The sequence below is a fragment of the Pezoporus flaviventris genome, unplaced genomic scaffold (genome assembly GCF_033815535.1).
Source record: "Pezoporus flaviventris isolate CSIRO_AGI_PZ_B2104156 unplaced genomic scaffold, CSIRO_AGI_Pfla_v1 ptg000001l, whole genome shotgun sequence".
Taxonomy (NCBI): Eukaryota; Metazoa; Chordata; class Aves; order Psittaciformes; family Psittacidae; genus Pezoporus; species Pezoporus flaviventris.
In genome coordinates, this window is record NW_026892549.1 from 28,374,503 (window position 1) to 28,398,001 (window position 23,499).

General features: G+C 45.7%; 2 protein-coding genes across 2 annotated transcripts in view; both read right to left on the reverse strand.

The window, feature by feature from the left end:
* Positions 1 to 17,797, reverse strand: part of CHAT (choline O-acetyltransferase) — a 35,497-nt gene extending 17,700 nt beyond the window's left edge. Inside the window, exons 1-8 of the mRNA XM_061449826.1 lie at positions 17,719 to 17,797; positions 14,727 to 14,871; positions 12,436 to 12,627; positions 10,322 to 10,440; positions 8,851 to 8,904; positions 6,096 to 6,276; positions 4,911 to 5,088; positions 485 to 654 (exon numbers count right to left, since the gene is read on the reverse strand). Coding sequence (XP_061305810.1) covers positions 485 to 654; positions 4,911 to 5,088; positions 6,096 to 6,276; positions 8,851 to 8,904; positions 10,322 to 10,440; positions 12,436 to 12,627; positions 14,727 to 14,789 — 957 coding nt within the window. The 5' untranslated portion in view covers positions 14,790 to 14,871; positions 17,719 to 17,797. The remainder of the gene's footprint in view (positions 1 to 484; positions 655 to 4,910; positions 5,089 to 6,095; positions 6,277 to 8,850; positions 8,905 to 10,321; positions 10,441 to 12,435; positions 12,628 to 14,726; positions 14,872 to 17,718) is intronic.
* Positions 17,798 to 19,900: 2,103 nt separating this feature from the next.
* Positions 19,901 to 21,547, reverse strand: SLC18A3 (solute carrier family 18 member A3). Its single transcript, XM_061445621.1, has one exon. The coding sequence runs from the start codon at positions 21,536 to 21,538 to the stop codon at positions 19,955 to 19,957; it is 1,584 nt and encodes a 527-aa protein (XP_061301605.1). The 5' UTR covers positions 21,539 to 21,547; the 3' UTR covers positions 19,901 to 19,954.
* Between the last annotated feature and the right edge of the window lie 1,952 nt (positions 21,548 to 23,499).

The following is a 23,499-nucleotide window of genomic DNA, read 5'->3' on the forward strand; positions in this document are numbered from 1 at the left end:
GTTAAGTGAGAACTTAATGGTAGCTTAAACATGTTACATTATAAGCAGTAGTATTTCTAGGTTGTCAGGAAAATGTGTGAGAAGAGAAAACACAGAAAGCTATTATGCTTTTCTTTTTTGTTCTGGGATGCTAGTACAGAATTTTTATTTAATTTGATTTGGTGTAACTGAATGCACACTGGTTTGGGATTTTTGTCAGATGTCTTCCTGTATGTCTCTGTATCTGCCTACCTCCTCAAGTGCAAAGGGCGATTTCAGGTAAGGTGAAAGCATACCTGTGTTGGAGAAGGCACTCCTGCTGCTACAGCAAGGTAGTAGGTCTGCTTCTGCTGCCTGGCAAGGAACAGTGCTTCTCACACCAGCCCTGCCTTGGCAGATGCTGACACCACCTTTCTCTTCTCCCACTTAGAATCAAGCAGTCCCTACCATGGGGCACCTGGTGGCATTACATGCAAGTAATATCATAGTACTGTGAGGTTTTTACCTGCATGGGTTTGTCATACCAACGATTGGCCCCGTTTTTGTGGTAGCCTCCCCCATGTAGCAGTTGCAATGCCATGTTGGTATCACTGAGTTCCACCCCGCTTGGGCTGTCCAGGCACACGAGGCATATGCACCGTTCAATCATGTCAAGAGAATCGCGGTTAGTAGAGTCTGGGGATAAAAAAGTGAAATGTTCACATCCTCTTACCTGCAGTGCAGGGCTGGCTGGGAACCCTGTTGCCTTGGAGAGCATAGAAGATCTGACCCTGACTCTGCAAAGAGCTGGTATCTGCAGAGTTCTCTCAACAGCAGAACATATCAATGCAAGGAAACGTTACATTGAGGTATTCATTCATGCGTTAACGTTCGCAGTATTGCTGTGTATCTTTCATATGATTCAATAATATCCACTTTCTTTTTCTGCCTTTCCTTTCCTGAAGTAATTGTATTACAAGATAGATCTGTTTTAGTCTTAACACCAGCAGTGCTTACTTATTTTATGTATAACAGTGAGGACAGGTGGAAAACAGAGAATTTCAATGCTCACGCAATTGCTGCAGTATTCTGTTCTGGAACAGCTGGGCCCATACTGGTTTTGTGCTGTTCTTTCATTAAAATCCTTTTCTGGACACAGAACAGCAGGGCCCATGTTGCCCTGGACCGCGCATATTGCCTGCATCACGCGAGGAAACATCTGTAGATGAGGTTGTGATGTTTAGATTCTGAGCATGATATTGCCAAAACCATGGGTTGCCACATTCCTCCTATCATTAGTACACTGCTGAATAAAATGTACTTTTTCTGTCTCTCTGTTTCTTTTCCCTATCCTGTCAATCTTGCTTCTACAGGTGAACTACAAAGGCTATTTTTACATTGTGTTCAGTGCTTTCTTCCTTATTTATGGTATATTTATGTGGGGGTTTTAGTCTCAGTTTCTTTAACTCAGAAATGTTAGGAAAATAAAGGTGTGCTTGCTTCTGGGGGCTGGTTTGAGGCATAGGAAGTATTTAATCATGAGCACTTACTACAGTTCTTAATTGAAAGGATAAAGGTGTGGAACCTATAACAAGAACTTGGTTTATTCAAAAGCATATAACATCATTACTTGCTGTTAAATGGCTGTTGACAAGATCAAAGGAAAAAGGCCTTTCAAACAACTTAAAATTCCTTCCATTCTTAACAGATCAGCTTTCATCTGCTGGCTTTCTTAGATGTTTTTGTTTAAGAATATTCTTAACTAAAGGTATGAATTCAGGTTGTTCGAACCTTCTTGAAAGTCTGTGCTAAGTTGAATAAATTTGTGCTTAATTCCTGAGATGATTTTAGCTGAAAAGATGGAAAAAATATTTTAAAAGAAGCAATTCTAATTTACATTTAAAATATGGAGCTATTTAAAAATGCGCAGGTTTTTAATGTCTCTAAATATAAGAAGTAGCTTGACCTTCTGAAAGAACAGCATTTTTCAAAGTAAGAAAAGATGTACTTTCCCAAAATGAGTAACATAGGTTAGTGAGGAGCTAGAAAAAGAGCCCCAGATGCTTCTTATCACCTAGGTTCATTCTGTAGATGCAATGTGGTAAAACAGAGCACAAATATGTGAGAAGAGGGGAAGCTGTGGCCTCTTTCAGGTTATGGTGAAGCTCTGTGTATTGCTGTCTGGTGCCAGCCTGATTTCATGCACACTGTGTGGGCACCTGGCAGAGCACAGTGTGTTGTCTTCCCTTGCCCACAGAAGCAGAGTTCTGGTGTTCCTATCAACTCCTACAAAAACTTGGGCCAGGAGATTGAAATTGATGGGAAATGCAGATAGATTGAGTTTTCTGCCAGTGCTCTGTGTTGCGCTGATATCCCTACGCATTGTCTTCAAAGGCATTTAGAAGCTTTATAAGAGGGAAGACATGTCCCTGTTCTCTTCGCTGTAAAGCTCTTCTGGTATCTGACACTTACAGGGCTGACCGTAATTGTGTATTTATTCCACTGATGGTCTGGGTACAAAGACTGAAAACATCCCTGTGAATGGAAATTGCCCTGTATACATCAGCTGCTGGTATTTGTGGACAGGCACCTTCAAGGAAAAACTGCTTGGATAGTGATTTACAAACTGCTCACAGCTTGCTCAGCATTCTGCTTTTTGTGGTCAGATAGGTTTATATGTATTTTATTGTGGCTGCTGCCCACAGGTCTTTGACAGATATGAAGACCTTATTCTGACATATGGCTTCAGGTATCTTGAGTCTAGGTATTAGAGTGAAGCAAATCAAGCTCTGCTAGAAACAGGGAAGTAGGGGAAAGATGCCCTTACAGAGAGAAACAGATATGTCCAGAAAGCTGATCAGGCACTGAAAAAATTATCATGTAAAGCAGGCAATGAGCTGTGCAAGAACTCATGAACCATGACTTGGGATGGAAAACAAATATTTCCAGAAAGAGCTGAAACAGGAAAAGCATGAGAATAAGCCTAAAGCCCTGCAAGATATTTCTTGTCCTGCCTTTCTAATGCACATAATTGCATTGAATTGACAGGTCAGCTTTTAGTTATTTGGAGGTTTTGGGTTTTGTTTTTAAAAGGAAAATATAAGAAGACAGGTCTGAATGAAATTCAGTTATAGTATGCATGGGACAGCAGCCCCTATAGCAACAAGAATTCACTTCCTCTACTTAGGGGAGTGAGTTAGTTCTGCAGCCTGAATGCAGTCAAAATACTAAATGTGTTCATAAATCAGTGATGGCTGGGGTTTTACAGTTGCTTCTTCTTCGCCTTGAAGACACATTCTCTACTTGTAGGTCTGTGCAGGCCCATACATATATTTCTTTCACAACCTCTTCAAAGTGCTGTATAAGTCCTCTCTGTCCCAAAACATCTTCACTTTCCCTGCCCCATATAGAACAGTTGTAGTGACCCCTTCACCTCATGCTCTTCACTAGAGGCATTTCTCTTCCTCTGTTAGTTCTATGAACATTTTGCCACAGAAAAGAAAGAGGGCTGTTAATAATCATGTATCCATTTGTAACAACAATGCATTATACTGTATAGAGGACCTGTGCTAGTATGAATGGTCTAGGATGAGATTCCTGCTTAGATTAGAGAAGGCTCACATCACATTGCTGTGATATTTGCTAGTTCAGAATCTGCATTTTTCTTTTTTTTTCAGCTGCATAGCTGAGTTGGCTTTCTTCCTCATTAAAATGAGTATTTTGGCAAATACCAGGCAATCCAAAACCACTACAGAGACGGTTCTGCTAGTTTTTGTTATTTTGTCCTTTTTCTTTAGGGTGATGCAGGTTTACAAAGATGATTTTCCTGCAGTTTTCAAGGTATTCAGTTTTACTTAAAAGCATGGCATGAACACAAATGACTAGGGTTTTTCTCACTTTTCATTATAATAGGGAATCTTTTCTCTACTGTTTTAAAAGGAAAAGAAGGGGAGGGGAAAGCCTGAAGATTAGGCTGGTACCATGTAACAGTGCTAGGACTCTATGTGTGTTTGTGTGTTTACCTATATAAAGTTATTATAAGCACAGATAAACTTGAATAAGAAAATGAAAGATCTTCCTTGGGATGGTAAAAATACTTTGAGACTATCGGCAACTCGTATATTCCAGAGCATAGACAAAACAGCAATATTTTCTGTAGCATTGATGAATTGGAGCAAAAGACATGACTTAATCTTTTTTCAGGAGAGAAATATGAATACGTAAGTCATCTATAATGGCAAAAAGAGGGCATTTACATCACTTAGCCTCAGTGTAAAATATATAAGGTGTGATGTGATACAGGCAACTAATCCCACTCTTAATTTTCATCTGTTTGAAAGTCAGGCATTCAAGTCCAGAATCCAAGACAGCTGAATGATGCCTGTTGTTGAAAGAGAGAACTATCCCCAGAGAGTAACTGGTGTCACCTTTTCTTGATACTCCCTTAAGGTTTGGATTAATTGACCTAGTACTTTCTGGTTTTCTCTATTGACTAGAGAGAGTATACAGCTAGATTCAATAGGTGTTAACTTGTAGATGCTTTTGTCAGATGAGATGAAAAAAAGTCCAAGAGATGAAAAATAGTTGCCAAAAGCTAAGAGGATCCATCATTCCTATTGGTACAAAATGGATGTGAAGAAAGAGACAAATCACACAATCTGATGTAATGTAATTTATGTGATGAAAAACAAAGAATGGAATGAGAGCTATATACATGGCGTAACGCTTAAACATACACAGCCAAAGGGTCAAACCGTTTCTGCTGATTCCCTGGCAACACACATCTGAACACTTACAGGTATTGAATTTCCTCCTGCTAGAAAAATTCAGCAGTGAGGTTGTACATTCAGTCCTATATTTGCTGTAGTGTTCACTCCCAGCAGAGAAAGGCAATGATGGTGAGGAGGAAGAGGAGGAAGATGATGGAGAAAGCTGGAATTGCTGCTGCTAACCTTTCATAAGGATCGTCCTGGCCTCTGCCCACTCTGTCCTTCCGTCTGTTGTCAGCAGGCCAATTGGAGGCAGCATTTCCTCTTCATTCTCTGCCATTTTGGCTATCTTTTGTAACTGAGTGAAAAGATCTCCCTCACTGAGACGACGGAAATTAATGACAACATCCAAAACAAAAAACTGCAAAAAAAATGACAGGAGTCAGAGGAACAGTCACAGATGGGTTGGACCCTTACTGGTCCAACATCGTGCTTTTGCCTGGGTAGGTGTTGAGAAGCTCAAGTCCTGCTTGGAGAGCCAGGCCTGCAGATAATGGAGTACATAAACACTGGGGACTGGCCCAGGGTTCACCTGTCCTGTGTTTTTACACCACTGTAATGCTGGTTGCTATAAGGGCCTTATACCATGTATAAGCTCAAATAAAACATACTTTATTTGAATAAGCTTAAAAAAACCCTGAAGAGATAAAATCAGGAAGGATCTAAATAATTCTCATGATATTATTTGTTTAAAAATAACCTATAGAATCTACAGAACTTCCCATTGAGGTGAGGAACAGGACTTCCTGGAAAAGGGGGCACTGGAATCTACTCCTTTATTCCAAGGGGGACTGTAGCCATGGCTCCAGTACTACAAATGCCAAGCTGGGTGACAAGGTACTCTGCCTAGCCAATATACACTGCTACGTGCCAGCATTTTTGATTGGGGCAGGTTCATTCTACTGCTCCAGTACTTCTGCTTGCACCTGTGCTATCTTCTTCAGGTATAGCTTAGGCCCCCCTATATGGGATGGTGGCATATATGCTATGTGTTGTGTGCCAATGCTTGACTGTCAAGAGAAGAGCATTTCCAGCAAATGCACTCCAGTAAGATTTTTTTTTTTTTCCTCTGTGGTTTCATCTCTGTTAATAAACATGTTTTTTTTTTTTGAATGAGAAAGCAAATGCATTCTGCCACATTCCTCCTTTCTGCATCACTGTACTCGGAACATAATGTGGGCTAAGGACAAAAATGCTGCAGAAACACCTTTTCGAAATACTGACAGCAAACGCTTGGTAAGAAGTGAGCGCATACGTAGCATGGTAATTGTGTTTCTAAACAATGATGAGATTAGGCTCCTCTTGAGTGATTTAAGCAACCTAAGAAATATATACTGAGAAAGGTACAAAAAGAGAATGCTCATTTACCTGATTGTTACAAGCAACAATGATGTGCTCTGGTTCTGGCATTACACTGCTTTTCTGGGCCACAAGGGTATCTTTGGTATGTCCTGGAAGACGATAGGAAGAAAAGAGCCCATAGTATTGCTTCATACAGAGAGGATGACCAGACAGCTGTCCACGAGCAAAATCAACAGGTAAAACGTGGCTGGAGAGAGAGAAGAAGAACAAAGCCAGAGGAAAAGGGGGAGGAGAGAGGGAAGAGAGAGACAGAGAGGAAAAGAAATCTAATCTGTCCTTTGTTCTGTTACAATTAGATCAGGTACAACACAAATTGAATAATAAAACAAGACTGCAGTATAAGGGAAATAGATGAATTCCTATGCCAAAGTTAAATACATCTTTCCTGGCAGCTTCATGCATATTCATTAAGCAATTGCATTATCATCTAGTGGAAATTGAAAGAATAGCAGGTCACAGGCAGCTTTGCACTGTGCGTGGGAAACCTGCCTAGATGGGACCCTGGAAACTTGCGAGGACAGAAGTCAGGAAAACAGGTGGAAAAGGCATAACACCTTGGAAAAAAAGTACTGGTGAAATTCACTGCAGGTCACGGTGGCCCTGTACTGTGCAGGGTGCTTAGGGGGTGTGTGAGAGAGCCTTGCCTGGTGAACAGGAATGACTGGGGCAATACAGAGGGTATTTCTGTTTTCCATAGATCTTCACTTACAATGATAACCCTTACTTAGACCTATGGGGGAATAAATGTTGAAGACCTATTCCTTTTTTATCGAAGGCAATTGAAAAAATCCAACTAAAAAGGCTTCTTTAGTGGCCAGAAATAAGAAAAAAAAAAAAATCATAATTGTGCTAATTTCTTTCTTTCCTTTTTTATGGATTCTAAAATATCCCATTGACATTGCCACAGTAAATAATGGTGCTGTTGTTCAGAAGAGGCTGTCAAGATTATAGAAGGAAGAAGATCTTGTGGTGCTGAGTTTTTCCCTCAGCAAAAGAGGACTATGTTTCCAGCCTGCTGGAGAGGGACAGGTGAAAAGAAGCACCCAATACATACAGCTGATTCAGGGTAAAGTTTTATGATAGTTTATCTTGTTTAACTGCCTCTTTGGAACTCACAATGTTAAAACAGGGATATCCACTTTATTTTTTTGGCTCTCAAACTCTTACTTCCTTGTACAGGTGCTTTTTTGTTGCTCCTTATTAGCAAAACAGGGTTATTAGTGTTCTCCTTCTCCTCCATTTTGCATAATGCAGAAATTCTCTTGCATCTAACAGAGTTTTAAAGAGCATCTGTAATGATCAAAATTAGTGGAATAGCATGGTGATTTAGATAAGACAATCCGTAATAGCAGCTAAGAAAGGTGTTGTTGACTGATTAATGGCACCAGAAAATCTAGTACTGATTTAGGAGATGTCTGTGTAAGATCTTACAACTTTTTAGTGTGAGCAATTTAGGCTTTGTTTGAAATCTTAGTCCTGGCAACTGCATGGAATATCTGCACTGTTAAATCTAAAAGTTTAATGGCTGGGTTTGGACTGGAGTATTGTACATCCGCATGTGGGATGATCCAAAAGAAGCTAGCAGTACACTCACTGGTAGAAGTCCTTAATAGCAACAAGGAGCTGAAAATGTTACAGTTGTGGTGTCCTCATAATTATATAGGAGGGGTGATAAGCAAACAGTACTAACAATATGAGGACACAGTAGGGAGGATTTAAAGGATTATTGATTTAAAGTTGGCAAGTCTGATCACAGAAGTCTTTGGATCTAAAGTAGCATGGTCAGAATAGTAAGAATTTAAATTATCCTTTGTCAGAGCAATGCGGTTTCTTTATTTCATCTCAGATGCTGTCAGATAAAGATGCAGCAAACTGCATTAGTATGCACTGGTACTTCACAATGTGCTAGTACTGGTATATGCAGTTGCATGGTGTATCTTGGACAAAAGCACATGTTCTTAAATAAGTACCTCTTCTATACTTTCTGAGTAGCTGTCAGACTTTTGAAATTGAAAAATCAAACAGCCTCTTCTTCTTTCTTTTATCTAATTGATAGATAATAGGGACTTTGTTGTTTGAACAGGGACTTTTTCTTCCTCATCCAAATACGCAATGGTTAAAGCATATTAAATAGGCCTCTTGTATTTCCAGATAGAAAAATTACTTCTTCCCTAATAGAGTGTGGCATCCATTGTGCTTGGCTCTCCATTGTTTCTGTTCTTTGGGGAGCAGTGGTTGTTAAGAGCTACCTCATAATGGTTTCAAGAACCATGGATTTTCCCCTGTTCTTGTATACAGAAAATAACAATGGCACAAGTAACTTCTTACTTTTACTAGCCACTGTGCCAGCCTAACTGTGGTAAGGCTTCATTCTCCTGGCAGGTCAGTGCTATCAGGGAAGGTGTGCAGGCTGTTTAACCACAGTGCTGCTGCTCTTTGTGTGTGGAGAGCACAGACTTCTGGTGTGTTCTCAATAGCTCAGTTAGGCAGATCATGCGTGTTGTTTGGGCTGCACTGCACGTGCTGGACTGATAACTGCCAGCCATCAAAAATGATCTGTCTCCAACCTATTAGATTGCAGTAATAAAGAAGAAAGAACATAAAAAAATTGCTGAGGCACCTGCCCCGAAGCATGCTGGAGCCCCAGCCCTTCCAAATGGTAGAAAGGTACAAAGCAGCCTAACCCTGAGCATGTTAGAGCACTCTTGAGTCAGAAGCCCTGTGGATACTCAAGCAGCAGCTTTCCTTCCAAGCTACTTACGTGTCCAGTAAAGCTTTATAGTCTTGCACTCCTGAAATGAGATTGGCAGCAAACCTGCAAGTAGCAAATACAAATGACGTCAGCCTTTTGTTATTTGGCAACACTAGGCTGTTTCTGAGAGACAGAGGAGAGCCTGAATGATTGGTGACAGCATAAGGACAAAAAGCCGTCTGGCTTGGCAAAAAGAGTCCCCTGGCCTCATCCAAAACACAATTAATTCATGTCAAGAGAAATATGAAATCCTAGGATGGTCCCTTCAAATGGTTAAACAGGAGGAAGCCTGAAAGCATTTATTTAGAGAATGGGAGCAGAGGCTGAATATTTAATAGAATCCTTAACATGGGTTTCAATATCAATACTCCTAAGCTGTCCAATTTATTAGAGTACTTCCTGTCCTAAGCAGATATTCTTTCTGCAGAGCTGTGGGCAGGTGTATTATTTTCTGACAATGCCCATTTGCACTGTGTCTGAACGGGAGGCTCTGAAAAAAATATTTCCCTGTTAAAGCACGTGCATTATAAAATGTAAAGTGGAGGTCTTTTGGAAGCTGTGTGCACAATAAAATTAGTCAGTAATGAATGGGAGCATTTACAGTTATATTTAAAGCAGAAAGATACATTGGCTGTCTATGCAAAATGTTAAAATCACACATTGGCTTCAAGATCCTGCCTGTTTTAGAATATCATAAATTCACATGCAGGTAATTCCTTCAGTAATGAGCAGCTAGAGAGTGCTAAAAGCGAAGAGGAAAACTGCACTATGTGAGGGTAGATCTGATCTGGTTTACTGTTTTAAAAGGGGAAAATGTTTTGGCAAAGGCTGAAGAATGGAATCCTGTTTTAAGGGTATCTGGAGAGGTATATTCTGTGCTTGGCTACTTGCTTACCTTTCAACTTTTTAAATGATTGTAATTGGCCACAACAGCTCAAAGGAGAAAGGTCAGTTCAGGGCTGGGAAGGATGGGCCTGAATGAAGCGGTGTTCTTGGGGAGGAACGATTTCTGAATTCTTATTCTTAGATCTCCTGTGTTTCTGATGCCCTTTTGGGCACCTAAGAGGGACAATTTAATGCCAGTGTGACCTTTTCAGTTTGGTATAAGTCATAGAGACAGCATGTTAAAAATTGTTTTCCTTTAAACAGTGTGTCAGAAATTAGTATTTATTTTTTCCATCGCAAAAGGATTTCCTCAAATTACACAATGAAAACTTTGCAAATGTTCCTTTAAAAATTATAAATCCCATGGCATTTTTTTTTCATGCAATAAATGTAAAAGTAACGACCCTTTCATTTCTGAATATCAGTATGAGTAACCCCAGAAAGGGGTTACTCATACTACTCAGCAGACCTAGTAGGAAATCATTTAACTGTTACAGCCCTTTTTTTTTAATGAAAGTTGATTGTCTTTTTGCAAAGGAAGTACATTTAAAATAACCTTGCATTTAGCAAAAGCTGCAAAGTTGTAGTACATTACCTCAGCTGGTCATTCACATCCTTGAAATGCTGACGAGCAAAGATAATCGCTGGGCTGGAATTGACTGGAAGAGCTAGCCGGTTGTTGAGGTACATGTCATCCAGCCAGTAGTTAAACACCTAAGGGAAGGGGACATGAAATCTTGAAGCTATGAACAATATGCAGAAAAGCAGTCTGGGGATGAAGAGAGAGTGGTGCTCCTGGTGTCAGGCATGGGCTCTGATTAATGGAGCTGCTGGGCATTTTCAGTCTGGGCTCTGTGACCTCAGCTCAGCTGAAATCAGCCGCAATTCCATAATCCTGTTTTTCAATCAATGACAATTTACAGTGTGTTCCATTAAAAAGAAAACAGGCTCCATATTGTGGTGGCTTGGGTATTCTGTTGTGTGTTTCTCTCTACAACCAAAAAAAGAGTACAATACGCTAACTGTTGACTCTTTAAGAGTAACTGGAATAGATTTAAGAAGTGGACAGAATTTTACTAGTGATGGCTTTCCTCAGGGGGCTTCAAATATTTGCCAATGATGCCAAGATGCTCTGTTGTTAGCCATCAGATACCATCTTGTATCAAGACAGAGTGGGAAAAGAATTTCCTGAACTTAACAGTTTGGTCCTGCAGATACTGGGATGTGGATAGGGCCCCTGGAGAATCCTCTCTGTGTCCACTGACACAAATGCAGATTGCTGATGCTCGACCCAGACAGACACACATAAATTTCTAACCATTTTTATCAAAAACACAGGCGTTACAGTAACTGCATTCCCTTATGTCTGAGCAGAGCTTGAAGAATAATTGCTTGGAAAATGGAGGCTTTCATAAAAAGATCAAATGTTCTGTCTGAGTTTAGCTGGAGTGCTTTGCATATGGTAAATTATAACAACAATGAAATTATGCAAAAATAATTATGAATGCATGCATCAGTTGAAAAAGCTTTCCTCAGAGATATTTCATCACTGTTAGAACAGATGCTTCCCCCACAGTCTCTGGAGTCTTCAGGATAACAGGCTAGAGCTGTACTCCTGGCAAGTTAAATCCCAAATAGAAATATTTCTAGTTTATATTAAGAATCAGGTATTTAGTTTTAATAGCTGGCATTTAATGTTGGGACATTTCACAAAATGGTTGTACATCCTTCTGTAATTTTCATGGTATATGTGGTTAAATGAACAGCTGTCTCCTAGAACATTATTTGCTCTCCTGGAGCACTATTTAAGTGATGGTTAATTTAGCCATCAAAACCATGAAGTTCTATGATTGGAATAACAAAATGAAATTGGGTGTCATTTAGGAGAGAGCCCTCAGACTGTGACAACAAGTAGTTCAGAAATTAAGCACTGCTTTTAAAACAAAAGCACTGTCAGAACTGTAGCCGGTTTTTCTGGCTATAGCAGCAACTTGATGGAGTTTTCTTGCGAGTCACAACTGAAAAGGGAGAATCACAATTACTGACATCAGTAGCAAGCGTGCAGGATTTCACTAAACCCATTAAACAATTCAGTGTCTCTCTTCCTTGCTGGGATGGAAGAACTTCAGTAGAACCAGTATTTCTAGTTTTCAGTTGCCATATTCTAACATGGTTGATGCAGGCAGGATGAACTGTGGCTTTGTGGAATGGTAACACCTACTTTATCTATGGCTTATTAAACCCTATATTGAAGTATTCAATTCCAGAATAATATGACTAGATCAGAGCTCTGGGTAGATAGCTATATAAGGCGCTTTTCATAGCTCTATCAGAAACCATTTTTCATTTTAATAAAAGCTCTAAATCATTTTATTAAAGGAAAGGAAGAAATGAGATCCAAACCCGATGTAATACAGTGCTTCCTACAGGTAGAGTTGACACCTGCATGCATGCACCTTGCATAAATTCTTTCATTTATGTCAACAAACCATCGATCTGAAAACATAACAAAAACATGGATTTTGACATCCTTTGAAAATTCTCACCTAATATGTCTAAAATATTCATCCCTTTGGTAGAATCTGATATGACCCCTGTTAGCACTGACTCACTGAAAGAAAGCAGTGATCACATACAGAACATCACAAAGAGTTTGTAAGTGATCATAATCCAACACAGCAATTATGTTTCTCATCTGCATTTGCTTACCCAGTTTGTTGTTTTTTCCCTTCTTTCCTCCAGCATTTGCTGCAAAGATTCTCCGAGGCCTCCTGCCTTTCCAAACCGCTCCACAATGACCTTGGTCTTTCCAAATTGCTCCTCTGACACCAAGTGTTTCATGCACTGTAGGTACATGTGTAAGGTCTGCTGCAGTGGCGGGACTGGAAGTTTTGGCACTGTCTAATCATTAAAAACAAAAAAAAGGAGAGATATTAGCAAGTAATTCTACTTGTTTCTAAATTGTCGTATTTTTTTCTCCCTTTTTTTTTATTCTGATGGTTATTAATTTATTGCATCCCCTTTTTAATCCATCTATTCTGTTTTAGCAGTTGAGATACTTGATTAGTGCAAATAATTGTATGACTTCAGTATAGTTTCATTAGGTCTTCAAGTGCCTGAATTTTAGGACACAGTATGCAGTTGTATGCAATACTGAACCCATGGCACCTCTCCAATAGCTCTATTTGTAGGCAAGGAGAGTTTCAAATGCATAATCCAGGAAACTAGTGTTAACAGGAGAATATTCCTTGGTAAAAGTGTATAGAAATCCTAGCACAAACAGGCAAATAGGCATTATGCAGGCATATAGTCTAAGCTAGACTCTTGGAAGTCTTCAAATACATTACACAATAATAAAATAATGCATTAAGAGAAGGTATTTCATAGAATAGAATCATAGAATTATTTGCTAATTTACAATTATTTACTAATGAAATTAGTAAATAAGAGTGTTTAGCTTGTGATCAGTAAAACTGTGGGTAAATACTTGTCTGATTAGTAATACGATTGATTATACAATTGCAGAAACAGAAAACATGCAGTTCTATCTATTAGTACTGACTACATATAATCCTAAATAAACCTGTGCTCTACCCTGCCAAACCTCTGCTGCGGGCCAGCCTGGAACCCTTCTTGAAGGTTTTCAAGACAAAGCACTTCTGTTCACACTTGCTTTGTCCTTATCTTGTTTGGAGCAGGAAAGCATTGTGCTCTGAGCATGGTTCTTCAGGTTGGTGGACATGTCTCACAGCTGAGAAATGGTCATCTAATTCAGCTGTGCTTGTCCATTAGAAAGTAGTGTAGACCATAAACTCCTGGAGGGTTTATTTCTCTAATTTGATTTTGCTTGTCTCCTAAAGCGGGTAAAGCTTAGATTTTTTTACTAGCTCTTGATGTAGTAGACATTCATTTTCATAGTATTGCAGGACCATAGTGTGATTTTTTGGTTGGAAGAGGTGTCTGGCAGTCACCTAATCCCATCTGCTGCTCAGATCCAGGCTAGCTGCAAACTCCTTTGCTAGTGCATGCAAAGAGGGAAGAGGTAAAAGAAATGCTCTAAAGAGAAGTCAGGGAGTGGGTATCCTCTGAGCTCAAATACCAGCTCTGACTTCCGACATCCACAGAAAAGTCAGTGCTGCATTATGTTTCCCTGTCTAGAAACCAAAAATTTCAGAGACTTACAGAAAGTATAATAGGATTATACCTGTTATTAATGGAAATGCAAATCAGTTCGCCTGTAGTGCATCCTGGATCTCAGAAGTAAAAGAATAGTAATTATACAGTTTGAAGCTATGTTTGAAAGGGCATATCTCTTCTGTCATTGATTTCTTGGTCAGTGGAAACAGATGTGCCAAATAGTTGGGGTTTTTCTTGATACCTGGCTTTGGCCCCGTCTTTTTGGGTAAGGTTACTGTGCAGTTCATAACTCTGCTTAGGAATAAAACTTTACACCCGAGGGGTTGGCTACTTACAGGTGTACACATATCCAGCATCTTTTAAAGCAGCTTGAAAATGAATCGTGATAGTTTGATAGTTCTGTACTATTAAGAAATAATTACATGCTATCGCTGGTTGTGTAGCAATATATCTGCTGTTGTTGTGTAATAATATTTCACTTACTGGAATTCTTCCCTGGATGTTGTGAGGAAGAGTGTATTTGGAGATGAGATATGTATTTGGTTAGAAGAGCTGTCTGGCAGTCACCTAGTCCCACCCAGTAACACTAGATCAAGGTTCCTGACTATAAACTGCTGCGAGATAACTAGTGTTCCCTGAAATGCAGAAATCAGCTCTCGAGCAGAGCTTGGTTTACAATTATTATATTGTAATATAATACAATATATTGTATATTGTATATATATTAATATATATACAATCAATATATAATAATATATATATAATCAATATATATATTAATTTACAGCATTAGAAGCTGTAAAGTCATTTATTGTCAACCTGTTTTTCCTTCTTGTTTTGTTTTTCCGGAAACAGTCACTTACTGTCTCATCTTTACTGCATGTATCTTTCTCTTTCTTCTGCATGTTTTTGTCTAGGACAGGCATTCCTGCATTTCTTTTGATATCTTTTATTGAAGACAGAAGTTGAAGCCACTTGGGGGCACTTATGTAGCCTCACGCCTCAGTTCTGTAAATAGAAGAGATTTAAAGTCCAGTCAGTATCCATCATTTATAACCAAAATGTACACAGGGAGTATTCCCTGCACAAGCATTCACAGACAAAACTGAAGAGAAATCGAAGTACAACATTCAAAAGTAGCTGAACTGAGCCCTGTGGCTGACATTGTTTGTTTCATTTCACTATAAATTTATTTATCCAGAACTCTCTGATGCACATAAATGGTCCCTTCTTGGCATGGTGTATTTTGTCACTCTAATTTATTTCACGATGCACTGTGCTGTGATCTGCATGCTTTGTATGACTGTTATATGTTAGCTGGAGGAAGGAGGTGACATCTCTGAATGTACTTATGTCGACACAGGCAATAGTAAGGTTGCCATTTTCTGTATAAAGATTTTGTACGTCCTCTCTTTATCATTTTATATGAAAGCACCATGAAAGCCTTTAAATGTATTTGTCATTGCACGGTTCCATGGACACAGTGAGTTGCTGTCATCCCTGTGTTAAAGATGTGGAAGCTGTGTGAAGGAGCTTGGTGAAGACACGTCTTTGCCCTGAAGGCTAGAAGCTTGTGGGGTGCCAGTGCTTTGGGGCACAGGTCTGGGTTGGCAGGCTGGCTGCAGGAGGACCAGGAGGGGTGGCATGCCCTGCATTTGAGACACTTCACATAGCAGTCTTTCTAAATAGCATTAAAGGAGGTGGCTTAATTTGACGAAAGTCACAGAAATCATCTGAAATATTTTCACGTGTGTCTCGCTGCTGGTGTGCTTATCCTGGTTTTCACTTCTAAAGATGCTTATTATGCCTTCTCTGTACAAGAATAAGCTATATGACACACATATTTCTTTTGATACAATAGGCCCACACCAAATGATTGTCCTTCAATTACTGTGGTACAGCTGAAGCAGGGTAAGTTCTATGTGTTCAGTCAGGTCTTGACAGGTCACAGGTTTTGGGTTGTTGTTTGTTTTGTTTTGTTTTTGATTTCTTTTTAAGTAGTTTGCACTGTGTGCATGCAAAATAAAAGAGATGTGCTGACTAGGTTGAAAATAATTTCCTTTCCGAAACCCACATTCAAGACATTTGAATTATTTCTGTAGGAGCTTTTAAGTACAATTTGGATAAAAACTTACAGTGTATGAACGTTTTGTTTAGTGATGGGCAGGGAGGGCTGTGCATTATTCCGCTCCTGAGGAATCAGCTGTCTAACCTTGTGGCTTCAGTGTGGCTCTACCAATGTGTATGTGGTCACTGAGACCTCATGTTGGTCCTGTCCTCTCCCTGTCCTGCACTGGCTGCCAGTGGTGCCATGTGCTGTGAAGTAGGTTGTGTAAGGCTGTATAAGGTCTCTGGGGCTCTGCAATGAGCTGCACGGCAAACTCGTGCTGATCTGTCATCTGCTCACAATTTCAACTCAGGTGAGAGATCATTTCCCTCATGGAGAGGTCACATTAACCCACTGCACGGCTCAGCTCCCTCTCGTGTGCTGCCCAGGTCTCACCACTTAGCTGTGTGCTCTATTCCAAGCAATACAGGTTCAAAGCACTTCAAATGATGGGTATGTCCTATAACTCATGGAAAACTGTAGCTTGCTCAGTTTATGGATTGGCCTCAGCTCCCCACCTGCACTCAAATACAGCTCAGAGAGAAGCCCTTTTTTCTTCAGAGCCCCTAAAACTGTATTCCCCCAAAGGAAAAATACTGGTGTTCTTCTCAGTGTGACTTTGGTCTTCTTTCCTTATGTTTTTTTTTGTCAAACCGCACTATGAAGTCACACCGACTACAGTTCCATACTAGCTCTGTGTCTGTGGGAAACGCCGCTAGTAACAGACTCATATCTGTAAAATCAGTGTGATAAAGAGTAGCCTGAACTGTACCTTTCTCTGTCATGCGGATAAACTGAAGTTTTGTCTCTGGTTCAACTGCTGCCAGCTTAGCATCATGGCCAATCCTATATTTGCTTTAAAGGACAAGGAAACTGACAAAAGAGAAAATCCTTCAGAAATTCAAGATGACTTCAAAGTTGCTCACTGGGATGGCTATGAGGTGTATTGTGAAAATTATTAGGCAAAAAAGATAATCCTAGCTGTTTTTATTTACAGCTGGCTTAGTCGAGGGGTGGGGTAAGCAGATTAGCAGGGTGGCAGGGAGTCACAGAAGCCTGGGGAGCTGGGTGGTCTTCCCCACAGCTCAGAGCAGCAGCTCAAACACACAACAAAAGGCGCTGATCTCCCTGTAAGCAGATAGCAGAGAGGGACTGAAATAAGCCCATGTGCTTATACTTGAGTTCTCCAAACAGCATGGACTCGGGAGGAGGCTTGCGGGATATAACGTGGTTGGGGCATTACGCTCAGCCCTCATCTATTCATCCTCGCTCTCAATGTTACCAGGAAGATAAAGTTCTCAGGAATAGATACTAAAGTTGAGGCATGTACGCGTTAGCAGCAATACGCTTTTGAAGCGCGCACTGCTGCGGCCGTTGACATGACGAGCGGAGCGCGAAGCCGCCCTGCCGCCTGCCGTGAGCTTTCCCGCGGGCCGTTCAGCACCGGGACCGTCGGGGAGCCCTTAAGCTCCGCCGGAGCTGCCGGCGTGCCCCGAGACCTTTCCGCGACTCCGCCCCGGGGGTGCCCCTTCTTCCCCGGACCTTCCGTGCCGGCGGGACCCGCGGGCGGCGGCAACGGGGCTGCCCCGTGGGCGCGGTGGAGTCTGGCGAGGGGATGAGAAGAGCCCTCTCTGCTCGCGGGACCCTCCGCACCTGCTCCCTCGCTCTCAGACCCGCGGCTCTCCCTCCCCGGCACTTGCAGCCGCGCCGTCGGAGCGGCGGGAGGCGCGCAGCCAACCCGCCCGTACCTGCTCGTCGGGGCGCTCCGGAGCGGCTATAGCCGGGCTCAGCGCGTCGCGGCGCCTCTGTCCAAGGTAGCGGCGGCTCTGACCAAGGTACCGCCGCCTCCTCCGCGGCCAGGTCGCCTCTGGGCGAGGGCGTGCGGACCGCGGCTCATCCCCGCCGCAGCCTGGCTCCTCCCCGGCCCCGCCCGGCCCGACCCGCCCCTCCCGCGGCGCGCAACAGGCGCTGCCGGTCCCTCCTGGGGCCGCGCCACTCTTGTAGTGCCCCTTATGCAGGCTGTTCCTGGCGGGGGCACCGGCGCCCCCCTCGCCCTCCGTGCCGCCTCTGTCCCGGGGGGGGGGTCTGGAGGAGTCGGGCAGAGCCGCGCCCTCACCGCCGTCGGGGGCGAGAAAGGGAGCCCCTGAGGGTTGCAGCTCTCGGTGACCACAGGGGCTGTCACCAGAGTCGAGCGGTATCGCCGTGGGGCTTCTGCGGCTCCTTAAAACTCCGTGGCCGAACGGGGAGGGCAGCACTGCTTGTGGCTGCACCGGCACTACGGCCAAGAGGGGCGGTAGCCCGTGACGGGGCGGCAGCGGTGCCGGGAGGGGACCGGGCTGTGCTGGAGCTGCCCGACCGCCGGCAGCGGCCCCGGGGCAGCGGTAGCACCCCACCGTGCTGGAGTGGGGCGGTGGCCCGGAGGAGGCGCCGCTGTTGCCGCTTAGTGCACAGGGAGCGGCTGCGGTTCGGTGTAGCGAGGCTCAGATACCACCGAGTTGGCCATGGCTCGTTCGCCAACCCTGCCGTGCCGAAGCCCCGCCGCGGTGCTCTCATGAGCTCTGCGCCGCATGAGCAGCTCCGCGACCGCCTCGGTGGAGGAGCTGCGAAGCGGCAGGGGAGCCGCGCGTCCCGCGGAGCTCAGCGGAGCCGGCAGAGGGTTCTCCGCGTCTCCTCGCCGCGCCCAGCTCCCCGGGAACGGGTGGAAGCCCTTCAATACATGCTGTGGCCGTTTAGATAATTTCCTCCCCCTCTCGATATTGAAAGTCATTTATTTTGTTTCCTGGTGAGTCAGGAATTTAAACAAACGATTTTATTTTAACTCAAGGTAAATTTACAGGGCAAAATATGCACTCTGGTTCCATTGTATTTGGATCGAAGGTTTCCACTTTTTGCACAGTCTGAATGAAGCACATCACCCATATTTTGTTTTGTTTAATCCCTGTCGGCTACACTGAAGTGGGCACGTTGCAGTTGGGCTGGCATTTCAGCAGTGCTTTCCAGTGTTGTGTCTCTAGCTGCTGGTCATGCCATTTCTTTGGAGTATTCGAAAGATAAAATTCACGATTGTGAGAATTAAATCCACGTGAGCCTACAAGGAGCTGTTTATAGGTGATAGATAGCATGTTTGCAGTGCAATCTTGTTTGCTTGGAGAACATTTTGTACCGGGGTTTTCTTACGGGCAGTTCTGGTAACCGATGAGGTTTGTGTTACAAAGAATTGTTACCGTAGGGGTTACACTGAGGGGTTACAACCAGCTCCCTCCCTCAAGCAGCCCTCAACAATGAAACAAAGACAATCGATCTCCTTCAATTCTGTTTATTCAGATCGTATTATTCTTGTAGTTTGGACTTCAACATAATACAGCATATTGCATTACCAGAGAGCAGCACAAGAGAGAGAAAAAAAGTACAATACTTCAGTTTATTCCAAGGAAGAACAAGACATTGTGATAGTTGTTGCTGTTTTTAAATATACGAAACCAACTGAAAATTTAAGTATATGTACACCAGATGTACTAAATCCCTGAATATACCATTCGAAATTTTACACAGACTTTTTTGCTTTTATTTTGTACAGAGATATACAGTACGTCACACACAGCTTCAGAAAATTTCACACAAATTACACCCCAGCTATGAGGCTGTTGGTTTTTTTTGTTTGTTTTGTTGGGGCTTTTTGTTTTTGTTTTGTTTTTGTTTTTTGGAAGGATCCTGCCTAGATTTATGCCAATGATTATCCAGGTAATTTTCTTCAGGATTGTCCCCTCATTCCCCACCACCTCTACCTTGCCAGAATGCTAAAGGAAATACCGATTAGAAGTAAGTCTAGAAGAAAGCCATTACATCATGACAAAGGTTTAACTGTATATATTGCACATCAGTACAGAAACATGATGCAGTAACACCACCCCCCCCCCCCCCCCCCCCCTTCCTTCTGTCCCCCATGCCCCTCCTTGCTCCTCATGCTGGGTGGCATTGGGGAACCTAACTGTACTCATAGTCTGAAGAGTCCTCAGACACCCCAGCCAGGTCTCTGCGGTACGAGTCCACACCATTCTCCTCCATCCCATCTGCTGTGTGGAGGCTTTTGCCCATGCCTTTACGCTCCTCCATTTTGATGGTGTCGTAGAGTCCCTTAGGTCCTTCTTCAAGGAGAATGTTCCTCTCCGAGTGAGACGGCTTCATCTGACAGACGTTTCTGAGTAAGAGAAGGACAGGTGCGTAAAGCACGTTGGCAAGCCCCATGCCCAGGTTGAGCTGCGCAAAGCCCATGGTGTGCACAATCTGGCCGGCCACAATGGGCCCCAGGGCATATGCCACAGAGTAAGAGATGTCTGCAATGGCATAGACGCTGCCGTAGACAGAGACGTGGCGCACATCCACCAGAAAGGCCAGGGTGGGCAGCAGGGCTGTGTCCACCAGGGCGATGCCGAAGCAGATGCCACAGAGGGGAACAATGACCTGCCCAAAATTCCTGCAGGCTGGCACCAGGCAGGAGCTGGCGCCGATGATGGCCATGCCCAGAGCCCCATAAAACCACTGGAGGTGGGGGTATGCGGCAGCCAGCCGGACTGTGACGTAGACGCCCAGCACGTGGGGGAAGAAGGCGGGCAACCAGGTGAGGCCCACCTCCCACTCGCTGGCCCCCATGGAGTCCTTCATCCAGTTGGCGATGGTGGGCTCCAGGAAGGCCAGGGGGATGTTGCAGGTGGCCAGGGCTCCTGCCACCACGGCGATGTAGGGGTCTATCATGAGGCGATGGATGGGGGTGCCTACCGGCATGTTGGCCCGCGCGGCAGCAGCCCCTGGTGGTGCCAGGGCCAGCAACAGCAGGCCGTCGAGGAGGCAGACGCAGGCCAGCACTAGGAAGGGCACCCGCTTCCCGGCGAACTCGTAGAGGACGCCGCCGAAGGGGGGGGCCGCCAGGCTGCCGAAGGAGATGCAGGCCAGCGCCGTGCCCAGGGCGCGGCTCCGCGCTGGCTCCTCGGGATAGCGGTCGGCGATGAGGGCGATGCCAGCCGTGTCAGCGAACGCCGAGCCCAGCCCCTGCAGGCTGCGCGCCGCGAACAGCGTCGCGTAGTTCTCCGCGAAGGCGAAGGTGGCGGTGGAGAGGAACATGACGGCCAGCCCGGCCAACAGCGGCGTCTCGTAGCCCACGCGGTCGATGAGGGTGCCGCTAAGCGGGTTCACCAGTAGCTGCAGCATGGCCTTGGAGGCGAACAGCACCCCGATCTGCACGTCCTCGTTGCCCCCCGTGGCCGGCGGGTACCGCGCGGACAGGAGGCTTCGGTTGCCGCCGCCGCTACCGTTGCCCCCCGGGGGCGCGGACGGGCCAGCGGTGGCCCCCCCGCCGCGCATGGTCGCGATGTAGTCGGGGATGATGGGTACGATGACCATGTAGAGCATGTTGTCCAGCAGCAGCGCCACGCACACCACCACCAGCAGCAGCCTCCGCTGCCGCCTCGCCTCTCCCATGGCGGTGCCCAGCCGCTGCCGTCGCTCGCCCACCGCTTCCGAGAGCCGCGCCACGGCGGCCCGCGCCCGGCCCGCGCCCCCCACCTCCGACATCGCCCTCAGCGCCGCTGCCGCCCCGCCGCCGCCCGCATGGGGCACGGCCGGGGCGGCCCCGCAGCCTCCGCCGCCCGAGCCGCCGCCGCTCACCTCCCGGCGGCCGCCGCCAGCCCGCGCCGCCGCTGCGACGTGGCTCCTAGGGGCCGGTCCTCCATCACCACACTAATAAGTGCCGCGCACGGAAACCCCACCCGCCCCGCCACCGCGCCAGCCCCGCCGCCCGCCCTCCGCGCCCCGCCCCGCTCCGCTGGACCGCGCCGGCAGCCTTGCCCGGCCGCGGCAAGTGGGCTGCGGCGGGGGGGGCGCCGCCGGTCCCTGCCCGCCCCAGGAGTGCGCTGGGGGGGGCGGTGGGGAGGCGGTGCCACCCGCGAGGTGGGGGCTTGCCGATAGCTCTCGCGGCCCCGACGGCGCGGCTTTGGAAGCGGTTCCCGTTTTCTCGGCAGCTTCCCGAAGCCCGCGCTCCGTCGTTTCCCGCTGGGCCTGGGAGCGCAGGGGCAGCGGGCCGGGCCCGACGTGCGCCCGCGGGTGCTGCGGGCAGTGGCCCGCTCCCCTCGCATCCGTGAGCGGCAGTTGCCCCAGAGGGTGGCCCCGAGCCCGGCTCGCCTGCCGCTGTCGGCGATGACCGGCTCGGCCCCCGTGCGGTGCGAGCTGCAAAGGTCCCTCCGCCCCGGGCCGGGGCCACAGCGAAACGACCGCCCCCTCCCCGGGCACCCTGTGCTTCCACCGCCTGCCGCCGTCTATCCCGAGAGCCGGCCGCAGGGGCTGCCCGCCAGCACCCGGCGCACTCCGCAGCCCCGGATGCCTCCCCCCACACCTCCCGCCGGCGCGGCCGGGCCAGGGCGCGGGGGCGCCCCGGCGGTACTCGGGCTAACCGGGAAAGGGGCGAGACAGGGCCGGGCTGAGCCCTGCCCCTCCTCAGGCGGTGTGTGCCCGCCGGTGGCAGCGCTCCCACCCAGAAGACCACTGAAGCTGCACTGGAAAGCAGAGCGCAACACAGTAAACATCTCCCTGCGTGCGTGCCTGTGTGTCTTAACCCTCTGACAAATACCGGGGAGCTAATCATCAGGCACGGTGGTATTACATCTTGCCGGGACGGAGCTGCGGAGCAAGGAGCCTCAGTTGGTGCAGAGGCTTTGGTATTCGGGGGATACTTCCGACATAAAGCAGAGGGTAAATATCATTGCTCCCGTAGCAGAAATTATACGTGGGCTGATCCAAGAGGGTGTCGGCAGAAGGCTTTACAAAATAGCTGGATCTCTCAGCTGAGCAGTTCCTAGGGAGATGTGGAGTTCGGGTGCCTTCATTTGCTTGCATAGCTGGGCTTCCACAGCTGAAAAGGAGATGATTTATCTGCCAGTCACTGTATCCCGCTATGTTGCGAGAAAGCTGTCTAGATGGCCAGAAAGGCTCTTAAGATGGATTTCTGCATGGAGTGGCATACAGATCCAGTTGTGCTTACACAGAAATGGAGTCTTAAAGCACACTTGAAATAATACCCCTAGACATCTGCATTGTCGTTGTTACCATTATTTGTTACTCATTTACTATCTCTGCTGTAAAACTGCAGAAATATGCTACTGACAATAGAGACCAAGCTCTTGACCTGGGACACTAGATAAAGTAGTATCCTAAGGGCTTTAAAAGATCATTTCAGAGTATAGAAGGAAAGCGTCAGAGAGAACAGAAGGGTCTTATTGGAAGGGTCCTGAGGTGAAGGCCATGGCTGGTGCTGTTGCTGCATATTTCTGGCTAACATCAACTGCCAGACTGATTTTGTTGGGAACACCCCTCCCACCCCCCAACTAGCCACTGCAAAGCCCATCCTCCTGGCTCCTCAAACAGACCCTGGGGTAACAGCCTGGGAACATGTTTCTGCAGGGACTAGGGGCACAGGAGGAGCAGCTCCCAGGGTGCTAGGTAAACTGTTTGGGATGGATATCACGTTTGCAGTAAGCAGT

Coding starts and splice junctions, on each gene's coding strand:
- SLC18A3 (XM_061445621.1), bottom strand. CDS start 21,538: ATGTCGGAGGTGGGGGGCGCGGGCCGGGCGCGGGCCGCCGTGGCGCGG.